At 41.2% G+C, this 12,950-nt stretch overlaps 1 protein-coding gene across 1 annotated transcript in view; it reads left to right on the top strand.

The window, feature by feature from the left end:
* Positions 1-12,950, top strand: part of LOC122794574 (tyrosine-protein phosphatase non-receptor type 11-like) — a gene marked incomplete at its 5' end in the record, with an annotated part of 1,649,855 nt that overhangs the window by 1,277,368 nt on the left and 359,537 nt on the right. The window contains one exon of the mRNA XM_044063080.1: positions 7,208-7,321. Coding sequence (XP_043919015.1) covers positions 7,208-7,321 — 114 coding nt within the window. The remainder of the gene's footprint in view (positions 1-7,207; positions 7,322-12,950) is intronic.

The following is a 12,950-nucleotide window of genomic DNA, read 5'->3' as shown; positions in this document are numbered from 1 at the left end:
TATGGAGAACATCGATGTCTGTGCAGTGACTGAAACCTGGTTCAAGGCTCCTGAGAGCACCCCAGCACTATCAGGTTTTACCTCATATCATGCTTTCCGGCCCCAAAACTTGGACCGAACCACAAAAGGAGGGGGAGTATCCATATTCATCAAAGATACCCACACCTCCAGGTTAGTGGCAACGCACGAAGCATCGGAGACCATCCAGGTGCAACTAACCATAGGCAAAACTGCCTTACAGTTTGTAGCATGTTACAGACCACCCTCTCAAACTCAGAACCCCACACAGCCTTCCTGAAGACACTGGAGAGTATGAATGTCTCTCCAAATACCATCATATTGGGAAACTTCAACTACCCAAACATAGACTGGGAACATTACTCAAGCCCCAACACCCTAGCCCAGAGGTTCCTAGAATTCATAAACTCAAATGCAATGGAACAACTAGTCACCATTCCCACAGGAGGAGACAATATACTAGACCTGATCATCACAAACATGGGGACAAAATGCTCCACACCGGAAGTATATCCCTCTTTGGTAAGATCAGACCATAAATTAATCTCACTGGAAATCCACATCCCGCCCCCACCCCCTGCACAAAAGACCACAGTGAAGAACTTCTCAAAAGCCAACTTCACACTTCTTAAGACTGAAGTGGTATCCTTCAAGGCCCCTGGGCCAGTGGAAACCACAACCCACACTGCTGAATCCTTTGCAAATGCCTTCTACGGGCACCTTCAAGAATGCATGGATCATGCAATCCCAAATAAAACCAAGACCCATTCCCCCAAAGGCAGGCGCCCGGTCTGGTGGACGCCAGCTATGAACAAACTTTACAACAGGAGAAGGAAGCTACTACATGACAGAGCAAAATCTCTAAAAGGGAAGGCATCTCTGATCAGTACTAGCAAAAAACTACGATCACTCATAAAATCATCCAAGGCCAACTTTGAGAGAAAAACCGCAAAAGACAATCACAAGGCCTTCTTTAGCTATGTTAGAAACCTGGGTGGAAACTCCCAGATATGCTCAGAGTTAGTCCAAAATGACACAAAATACACTGAACCGACTTACATTGCCAACATTCTGGCAGACAGGTTCAGTGCAAATTTCTCCTCCCCCACCCCCCAAAAGGAGAAATAACTATCCCAGCAGAGTGTAGCCTCCGAAACATCTCAGATGCCCAGGTGAGAGCCGCCCTCTCTAAAGCTAAAAACACAGCATCAATGGGACCGGACGGTGTCCCGGGCTGTGTGCTACATGAACCCAAGAGGAACTAAACCCACACATAAGGCTGCTGTTTAATCTTAGCCTTTACTACAGGATACGCACTCCAAAGAGTGGCGCACGCAACAGTGGTCCCACTTCACAAAGGCGGTGCTTCTACGGACCGAAATTACCGCCCCATAAGCTTGATGAGCCTGGTCTGCAAAGCTATGGAGAGGATCATTATGGAACTCATAAGCAAAGACATTGGGGACCTACAGACATTGGATCCTACCCAATTTGGCTTTGTCAAGGGCAGATCCTGCCTTTGAACTTGGTCAACTTTTGAAACAGTCACTAAGGCCATTGATGAGGGTAAGGCAGTTCACACAGCCTACCTTGACCTTGCAAAGCCTTTGACACAATACCCCACTCGGGCATCATAGACAAACTCACCAGCTTAAATGTAAACCCTTATGTCACAAGATGGGTTGCAAACTGGCTCAAGGACAGAACCCACAGGGTCAGAGTTGCTGGAGCTTTGTCAGACTTAAGCCAGTCACAAGCGGTGTCCCACAGGGCTCAGTCCTGGGACCCCTCTTGTTCGGCATTTATTTTTCCGTGGTACAGGCAAACATAGGAGGATTGTGGCTGACAAAGTTCGCAGATGACTGCAAACTGGGCGCCATAATTGATACTCCAGCGGACACAAACATCCTTCAGAGAGGCCTCATAGAAACGGATAATTGGTGCCAGAGCCATGGCCTTAAGCTGAACGCCAAAAAATGTGTAGTCATACCCTTTGGGAAAAACAAGGTACCCACAAATTACCACATAGGTGGTAATCCATTAAGTACGAAGAGGTAATCAGGGACCTAGGGACCCAGGTTGACAGTAACCTCTCATTTGACACTCACATTGCCAAAGTGGTTAGGAAGACCTTCTATATTGCCCACCTTATCATGAAGGGTTTCACATCTAGATCAAGAGAGGTCATTGTGCCCCTGTACTCTTCTCTTATCAGGCCAATGATTGAGTACAATGCCCCATTTGGGATGTATCTTACCCGACACCTGCAGCAGTTAGAAAGACCCCAAAAGTTCCTCACCAAGAGGATAAAGGGTCTTAAACATATGTCATATGCTGCCCGACTGAAAAAACTCCAGCTCTATTCAGTCGCATACCGCCTACTCAGAGGTGATCTGTGCCTGACGTACAAGGCCATGTCTAATCCGGAATTAATGGACATGCTCCACCTCAGAAAATCCAAATCCATCAGAGCCAAGAGAGCAAGAGACTTAAACCTCTACACAGAAATAAATAGGATGTGCTAGAGGGACAGATTCATAACCCAGAGGCTCCCTACACTCTGGAACAGAATCCCAATCCATGTTAGGCAGAGCCCCTCACTAACTCTATTCAAGAGAAATCTTGACGAGTGGATAGGAGATCATCGGTTTACCCCGGGGGTCATCTCTGTGTCACTACTAGACAGAGGCACAGTAAACTAAACCCTAAAAGGGCGTAGTATTCTCATCCTAAGGGGAGGTGAAAGCCACACACACTCTGGCTAGGCTTATAAATGCTCTAGGGCAGATAGCCTAGTACGAACCTATGAACCTATGCTTACAGGGCCAACAGATATGATGCATACAGGGCCAACAGATATGCATACAGGACCAATAGATAGGGCCAACAGATTTGATGGTGCAGCCTGCAATCTCCACATTCCCTGTCCAACTCGCTACTGGTAGGGGAATGGGCTGAACACCAGGGGAGAGTAAATGTAAATGAGATGAAAATAAAAAAAAGAAAAGGACACTAGAGCTGTCTAATTCCAATATGCTGAAGATAGATTATTGTCAGGGCCGGCCTTAGCTAAAATGGAGCCCTAGGCGAAGTAGTGCTCTAGTGCCCCTTAAGCCGCACCCACACCATACTCGTGAAACACCCCTATTTGCCCCACATCCACAGGAAGGATCCATCTCTGTTAGAAATGCTACATCTAAAGAAATCCCAATTCCCTCCACACCACATGCTCCAGAGACCTCAACCTCTTTACTACAATCAACAGAACATGCTGGAGGGACAGGTTCATAACCCAGAGACTGCCCATGCTATGGTACAGATTTCCCATACATGTCAAACAGAGCACCTCACTGGCCGTCTTCAAGAGAAATCTTGATGAGTGGATGGGAAACAGAAAATTCACCCCAGGGATCACTCCAGTGGCTCTACTTGACACAGGCAATGGGAACTAAGGTCAGGTGGCACGATGCCAGGGTAATCTAATGGGCTAGGCTTGTAAAGGCTCCAGGGCCATTAGTCTAGTACACACCTATGAACCTATAAACAACAGCAGGACCACTAGAACCAGGGTCCCCCAACAATCACAGGTTTCGCTAGTGCTTAAAGCAGGCTATGATTCCACACCATTTTCACACAGATGTGAGAATGTCTTCAGATGACTGACGCTGGCTGATTATGTTTGCATGGCAGTCAGCCTCTTAGTAATGAATAATGAAAATAAGGACCCTGGATATGTACTCTGACACCAGTATATCAGCAAAACCATAAATATTTTAAGGACTATTCTAATCAATAACTGTATATACATGCCTTATCTGTTTTTTTTAAAAATAATGTATGTATCTAATAAGGGGCTGACACCCCTCTCCCAATACCTCTCAACCTCTGAGCATTAAAAATCATATTATAAGGTCAGAAAGAAGACCAGAGTCTTACTTTATACAATAGAACTTTATATGCTAGACCAAATATAGTTCCTGGAAAGGAGTTTGCATGGGTTGTATTTATTTGTTTGATAATGTACATACCTATAAATGGGTCTGCCATTATGAGGAACATCAGTAAACCGAGAAGGAGCAAGACAATCTCTGAGGGCCAAAATTATAACGCACTGCCTAAATCATACCTTTAAGAAGTATGCCTGCAAGAACAAGTGTTTTCACATATTTTCAGTCACCCATGGCACATCAGACTATTTAAAAAGTCATACACAGTTAGTAATGAAAATAGTTTGGTATTGGCTCCTGAACGCCATTATCCAACAGGGGGACTGACACCCCCCCTCCCTGCCATATTGCATATTTCAAATAAATATCTATCAGAAAATACATAATCAAAGTTAAAAGCTATACCGTATACATTATATATCTTCTCCACCTGCCCCACAGTACAAAACAAACTACCATTTGGTGGGTGTCAGCCCTCCTGAAGCATTTTTTTGCATTAATTTCTATTGATATGCATTTTAATCGTTTTATGAAATAGCACAACACGGTATCCCTACAGAAATCAATCAGCTGTCCCAGATCTAGCAAAATGTTCCTAATTTTGCCTCTTGAGACCCCCCCTCTTTTTTTAGTTAAAAATTGAGAATTATGCTCAGATATACCTTCTGTTCTACTAACGTTTTAAGTGAATCGGAGTACTGTTTAAAAAAAAATATTCCTTATTTTGGTCTTCTAATTTATTGATATGCATACAAATATGTCACTCAATGCAGTCCGAAAGTTTTTTCAAACGAGGAACACTACAAACTGAGAGTCTGTGGAAAGCATAGCAATATACACACACAGACACACACATACCTACTCTCTCATACAGCAACATACACATACCTTTTCTTTCATACAGCAACTAACAACTAGTCTAAATTCCACACTCTACTCTCTCAAACAACAAACAGACAAGTACTTTCTCATACAGAAATAAACAAAACAACTATTTTAAATTATACACATACACATCTACCTTCTCTCTGTTAGCAGCACACACATACACACACTCACGCATCTTCTCTCATACAAACAGAAGGGGTTATTGAAATTCTATATATACAGGAACAGACACACGCACAGACACACACTCTTTCTCTCGCATACAGTAACAAACAGTTTGAATTACACATGCATACACTTACTTACCATCTTTCTAACTCAAACTGCCACATGGACTTAGCCCCCTTCACAGAACTGCTAGCTTAAAATATGCGCGCGACTGCAAACTGAATTTACTTCCACACTGGCGTAAGCATGCATGATTCTCGTTTAAGGAGAAGACACTAATACCGCAATCGACCTGCTGCAGATGTAAAAGTGGGAGGGCGCTCACCCCCCATGGTTCCGAGTCGGAACTTCCGATGCCCTTGTATTTTTTTTTTATTTTATTTTAATTAGTTTAGTTAGTGCATTCTTTCTTCCCAGTACCTGCTGCAAGCACTGGGAAGAAAGAATGCACTAATTAAACTAATTAAAATAAAAAAAACAAATAAGCCAAAACTGCGCCCTTTACGATGCCGGCCTGTAGGGCGCCCTAGGCGGTCGCCTAGTTCGCCTCTGCCTAAGGCCGGCCATGATTATTGTTTATTTGGTTTTGGTATAGGTGACACCATTCCTATAGCAACAATAGTGCTTTAGGCAGGGCTATTAATATATTACTTACTGAAATTAACATGTCCATGTTAAGAACACTGTTGCACTAGACATCCTTCACAGTCTTTTAATTAGGGACTTTATTTACCATTCCCTTTTCTGTCTCCTCCCTTCTCACTTCATTCCCTTTTCTGTCTCCTCCCTCCCCTCCTCATATTACGTCCTTCTCTGTCTCCTCCCTTCTCACTTCATTCCCTTTTCTGTCTCCTCCCTTCTCACTTCATTCCCTTTTCTGTCCACCCCTTCTCATATCACAACCTTTTCTGTATCCTCCCATCTCTCACTTTTCCCTTCTCTGTCTCTTCCCTTCTCACACCATTCCCTTTTCTGTCTCCTCTGTTCTTATATCACTCCTTTCTCTGTCTCCTCCCTTCTCATGCCATTCCCTTTCTGTCTCCTCCCTTCTTGTATCACAACCTTCTCTGTCTGCACCTTTCTTACATCACTCCTTTTTCTGTCTCCTCCCTCCTCATATTACTTCTTTCTCTGTCTCCTGCCTCCCACTTTATTTCACTCCTTTCTCTGTCTCCTCCCTTCTCACACCATTCCCACTTCTATCTCCTCCATCCTCATATCACTCTGTTCTCTGTCTCCTCCCTTGTCACACCATTCCCTTTTCTGTCTCCTCCTTTCTTATACACAGCCTTCTCTGTCTCTTCCCTTCTCACACAATTCACTTTTCTGTCTCCTCACGCCTCATATCACTTTCTCTGTCTCTTCCCTCCCTCCTTCTATCACTCCTTTCTCTGTCTCCTCCCTTCTCACACCATTCCCTTTTCTGTCTCCTCCCTTCTCATATTACTCCTTTCTCTGTCTCATCCCTTCTCACACCATTCCCTTTCTGTCTCCTCCCTTCTCACACCATTCCCTTTCTGTCTCCTCCCTTCTCACACCATTCCCTTTTCTGTCTCCTCCCTCCTCATGTCAATCCCCTCTCTATCTCCACCCACCTCACACCATTCCCTTTTCTGTCTCCTCCCTCCTCATGTCACTCCCCTCTCTGTCTCCACCCATCTCACACCTCTCTTTTTCAGATCTTTCCTTTCTACTCTTCACCTCTCCTTCCTCCTCTACAGATGCTTCTTCCTAAGGAATGTTTTCTCATTTTCATTTTTGATGGTGTAAATAATGCCCATATGTTATGTATACTAATGACACAGAATATAAAAAGTTGATATTCTTACCCTAGTATATTATTTATAGAACTTGCCTAATAATCTACAGACATACTTTCATTTTAATAAAACATCATTATGTTGTCCATGTAATAGTTAAACTACACATTAAGTTTCTAATCAGATATGTTTTATGTTTGAAGTCCTTGACAAGTACTACCTGTAATTCATCCCTCATTACTAGCCACCTTTATTGTATTCTAGCTGTATTTTCTAATCTTTGTTTTTTATTTCACTTAATGCACAAAGCAAGACAACTTCTCAGTTAATTCCTTACTACTGTTAATTCCAAAGCTTTAATGTCATGTATGGATTTTATAAAAAACAGTATCGGAATTATGATATCTCTTGTTTTGTTGTTTTTAGCCATTCAATGCTACAAGGATAAATGCAGCCAACATCGAAAACAGGGTAAAGGAGCTGAATAAAACAGCAGAACATTCAGAGAAGGCAAAACAAGGATTTTGGGAAGAATTTGAGGTAGGTAGGCATTTTTTTAAGAAACAACTAATATAATGTGTTTATTGATAGGCAAAACCTATTAGTAACATGTACAAATTTAGGCTATGGTTTAATGCTTTTGAATCTTGAGACGTTCTATCATCTCTCTAAAGCCTGCAGTCTTTCTCTGTAAGAATGTGTATTTCTATTTATAGAATACTTCAGTTTTATTGTTTCCTTTACTGTGTCTTAATATGAATTGTCCTATTGGTATTTGTCTTTATTGGATTGGATCCACCTCTACCAAGAATGGTATATGTAGCACAGAGATACATCCACCCAGGGTCTTTTATTCAAGACTGTGAGAGGTTTGCAATATCAAGCTTTTATCAAAAGGGAATTAAAAAGGCATTTTATTTAAACTCTCCTTAATATTTTAAGTTTCACTTTTAGTGACCTGTGTGGTAATCATTCCCATACCTCCCAACTGTACCGAATGACTCTGTTTCTACCGAGTTTTCGGGCCCAAATAATGGGATGCCACGATTCCTGAGTGGCTCCCCTTCATTTCTGACTTTTTGCTGCTTTATTTTTTCACTGTTTGAGCTGACATCATGCTGTGGGTGATGATGTCAGCTCTGTCAGGGCTACCATCCTGTTGGAATTGAGCTCAAGGGCTCACGTTCGCGTATTTCCAGCTGGATTTTTGAATGGATGTGTGTGCAGGAAGCATTAGTCCAGATGCGAGCAATTATTTTATTCAAATGGAGCCAGAGCAGAGCAGTTATTTTATCTTTATTCGTCTGTTCAATGCGAGCACGAATACAATGGAGCAATTATTTCTTATTCAAACTTGTCCGCTCGTAATGGAGCAATTTGTTCACTTTTGGGAAGTGGATCTGCCTGTACGGAAAGAATTCTAGCTGGAGCAGTACTGCAGAGTGAACAGAAAGGATTGAAGTAGGTGTGTGTGTGTGTGTGTGTGTGTGTGTGTGTGTGTGTGTGTGTGTGTGTGTGTGTGTGTGTGTGTGTGTGTGTGTGTGTGTGTGTGTGTGTGTGTGTGTGTGTGTGTGTGTGTGTGTGTGTGTGTGTGTGTGTGTGTGTATGTGTGTGTGAATGCCCCAACTTAATACACCTGGTGACTAGAGGTACCTGGACTCAAATCCTGCATCTTGGGTACAGGGTAAAAAGAGCCTAAAGTCCCTAGCCAATACCACTTGTGAATTTATGCCTCAGATTTTTGTTCCTCATAAAGTCTGTGGTTTTCATGATTTTTGCGGCAGTCACTGAAGGATTGATTTCACTAAATAATGACAGGCATTTAACTTCATATTCTTCAGAAAATAAATGGTAACACAAAACCTTTTTTTCTAACACTTTTCTAAGTTTATAAGATAAATTTGTCCCTATTTTGGGGCTGTATTCCCCCATAACTGGCTTTGTACAGGTTTTTTGTGCTAAGACATTGAGAGCTATGGTGACAAGTGAGAAGTGAATTCTGTATTCCCCCATTATTGCCTTTGTCCAGGTTTTTTGTGCTAAGAGGTTGAGAGCTATGGTGACAAGTGAGAACTGAATTCACTAAATGATCGCCATTTAAGTTTCAGTCTTCCTATCTTTCAGGAAACTGCTGATTTGGCATAGTGGTATGTTTTTCTGACTGTAGTACTCAGGGTCCTGGGTTCAAGACTTGGCAGTGAAATGCATCATGGTAACATAACATTTTATTCTAGCAACTTTCCAAAATGTTTGTCGGCCCCACCCAGTGAAAAACTGAAATTGAAAATAAGTGCTAGAAGCTGTGCAAGAAGCCCATGGCTTACACTATTGTCATTCTATTTATAGTATGGGTGTGGAAGTAGACTTTTATAGGTTCATAGGTAGGTACTAGGCTATCAGCCCTGGGGCCTATACAAGCCTAGCCAAAAAATGTACCCTGGCTTTCACCCCCCCCCAAGAAAATTATTTTCCTGGTGCCCCTGTCAAGCAGAGCCACAGAAGTGATCCCTGGGGTGAATTTCCCATTTCCAATCCAATCATCAAGATTTTTCTTGAAGAGTGCTAATGAGGAGCTCTGTTTGACATAAATAGGTAGTCTGTTCCAGAGTATGGGAAGTCTCTGGGACAGAAATCTATCCCTCCAGCATGTTCTGTTTATTGTGGTGGCAAGGTTTAGGTCCCTAGAGTGTGTAGCTCGGAGGGATTGGGATTTCTTTAAGTGGAGCATGTCCAACAGCTCTGGGTTTGACATAGCTTTGTATGTTAGGCAGAGATCGCCCCTGAATAGGCGATATGCGATGGAGTAAAGTTGTAGTTTTTTGAGACGGTCTGCATAGGGCATCTATTTGAGGCCAGTAATCCTCTTTGTGAGGTATTTCTGTGGTCTTTCCAGTTGTTGTAGAGGTCTTGTGAGGTACATACCAAAAGGGGGCATTGTACTCTATAATGGGTGTAATGAGTGATGAGTAGAGGGGAACAATGACCTCTTTTTTTGTGGATGAGAATCCTTTTGTGATGAGATGAGCCACGTAGAAGGATTTCCCGACCACTGTGGTGATGTGATTATCAAAGGAGAGACTTCTGTCCACCTGTGTCCCAAGGTCTCTTATCACATTTTCGGCATTAAGTAGACTACCAGCTATGTGGTAGTTCATGGGTACAGAGTTTTACCAAAGGGGATGACAATACACTTTTTGCCATTGAGCTTGAGGCCATGGCTTTGACACCAGGTATCTGTCTATGATGGAAATGTTCTGAATTTGGCAGTTTTGTCATTATTGGTTCATGCATTTTGTTTTATTGCCTACAGCCTACTGGAAAAATGTTCAAACAATAAATTTAAAATGCGCTGTAACTCTAACAAGTGTGCTGTATTATACAAGGAATATAATTTAATAAAGTCAAGAAGGTGTATCAAAGAACACATGCATGTTTCTTGTTTTCTGTGCAAGAGGCCAATGATTTGAAAACAGCCTAAAGGTAGTTTTTATCCACCACTGGCCAGATGCATTTTCTTTGGATGTGGTGTGGGTTTCAATGCTGTTTCAATGAATGTGAGTTTCAAGGGCAGAGAAGTTTTACTGCCAAGTCTATTTTCATTGTGAGACAGTATTGCTTTGTTTAGCAGATGTCTATTAGTGTTTGTGCATTGTGCTATAAAATGTAAAATAAAATCCAAATAATCATTGTAGAAGTAAAGCAGTATACACACATTAGTGTTTATGATAAATGGGGCGAAATAGACAGGTAATGGGACATTGGAATGGCTGCAGGGGGACTCTGGTGCCATATTTTGGTTGTCTGTTCTTCAGTTTGCATTTGAAAGTTGGTATCCCACAATTCCATTGGAGTGGGTGGGGTTATGCAGTTATGCATGCAGATTTGATGTTAATCAGCGTACAGATTTGTACCTATTTTTCATGGGCCTTGTCCAGATTTTTGATGTTTCCAGGTTGAGAGTTTTGATCGTACCTCTCAGCTGTTCAGATTTTTACAGAATGTCCAGATTTTTACCTTGTATTTTTGGTCTCTTCCTCATAAAAGTTGTGTTTTTTTTTTCTGGCAAATCATTCAAAATTGGAGTAATTAAATAATGACATGCATTTAAGTCTCAGACTTCATATCCTTAAGAAAACACATACGTACACAAATCCTGCCATTCTAACAACTTTCTAATGTAAGGAGAGTATATAAAATTTCTGTCTATTTTTGGTCTTTTGGCCCCCCCCCCCATTATTTTATGTGTTGTCCAGTTGTGTATTAAAGCAAGATTTTAGCATTGTTTATACATTAAACTATACTACTATTACCATAATAAGAATTACATGTAAAAGGTAGCTTTTTATTTGTATTTTGAACCTAGTCTGGGGCCTCAGTCTTGCAGCTTCTTTCACATTTGTTGCAGGACTGTGATCTACAGCCAGATTTGAGTTTCTTAAGTACAATGTTACTGGTAAACCTCTGCATAGTCTGGTGCCTTTATTTATTTATTTATTTTACGTTTGGTTACCGGGAAATCCAACTGGGCATGGGTCCTTTTTTAGTGGAGGCCCGGGGAGAAAAGCTCCACAAATAATATTTGCATAAATAATAATAGTTTACAGTTTAGTTTACACAGTCAAGTACAAATGAGTAGCAATATTTATCATATAACAAAATGTATATAATAGGATCAGGAATTAGCAGTTTTAGTTTCACTATAAAGCATCTTTTACATTTTCACTATAAAGCATCTTTTGCATTTTAGCAGCTGTCAAAGGGTAAACAAGGATGAGACATGGATAGATGTAATTATATAAGAAATGAGAGGAGAGAATTGGGGTGAAAGTATAATTGATGGTCACATGAAAGGAGAAAGAAAGACAAGGAAGGGAGGGTCTTGGTATTAGCCTGTAATGTCACATTTGCAGAGCCTTGAGCTCAACAAATGTGATTTTAAGGACTTTTTAAATTCACATATAGAAGCAGTACCTGTGATGGGGGGGGTGAGTTTGTTCCAGTATTTGGCTATTGTGCTAGAGTAATGGGATGATCCTGCTGTGTTATTATCTTTAGTTACACTGAGGAGAAATTTGTTAGTGGAGCGTAGTTGTCTGGCACAGGAGTATTGAAGTATCAGGTCTTGTAGTGAGGGGGTTTATTTTATTCATGAAGGTATTGCAGTAGTGATAGTATTGTGAATTTTGCTCCAGGATTTGGGATTCAGTTCTTTTTATAGCTGTAAATACCTGCTTAAAGTTGCTTTTGAGTCTCTTTCTGTTTACTTTGCTACTGGTTTTTCTCCTATTCTTTGAGTTTGCCTGAAGCATTAAGCTAAGCATTTCTAAAATTCTAACCATAGGACTAGAGCTCCAGTTTAATTTTTTTCCCAACTCTCCTATCTTTTTTTTCGTTTTTAAAAGGCTGTAACTTTGGCTTCCTCCCCTTATGGAAATCCATCTTCCAAGGTTACTCCCTTCCCTTTTATTACTATTGTCTTTTGTGTAACCTATTTATACACTCTTCCTACCCATTCTTTTCCATATAGGTTTGGTAGGTTGACATAATGGTTAAGGTGTTTACCTTAGAAAGAGAAGGTGCAGAGTTTGATTCTCACATGAGGTAATTGGCTAGGCTTTGTCCCATAAAGGGCAGCTGGCCTAGTACTAATCTATATCCATATTAAGTGCCCACCCAGCAAACTGGTGTTGGACTTGCGTTAACCCCCCCCTTTACTACAAATATTTTCCAGAGCTCCCATCTACTTGGCACCCTTGTCACACTCTGAGAGGGTCCTGAGTTAATCCTGCTCCGTCCATAGCAGATAAAAGATTTATTTCATTATTTTGAATTTCAATTAACTGTTTATAGAGTGCTACTGCTTTATTTTTGCTTTATTTGTTGAGTTTGCCTTTATATTATTCTAAAGGTCCTTTTTACTTGAAATTGCATTGTCATGGTAGGTTTAAGTTTGTTGTAGCATTACACTTGCAAGCAGTCTTTCTTTGTGTTGTTACATCAAGAGGTTAGCAGTGCCCTGTACAGATACAACCACCCAGAAAGTAAGTTTATCTGAAAACTTCCCTTATAACTGAAATCTGTAACTTATTGTGGCTAAAAGAAAGGCATTACTCACAGACAGGCTAAGAGTAGCTAGAGTTTGCACATAAAACAGCACCATTATCAAATG

Source organism: Protopterus annectens, chromosome 2.part1 (genome assembly GCF_019279795.1).
Source record: "Protopterus annectens isolate FY-2018-M chromosome 2.part1, PAN1.0, whole genome shotgun sequence".
Lineage (NCBI taxonomy): Eukaryota > Metazoa > Chordata > Ceratodontiformes > Protopteridae > Protopterus > Protopterus annectens.
Note: the sequence above shows the minus strand (reverse complement) of the source record. Positions and strands in the feature narration are given on the sequence as shown.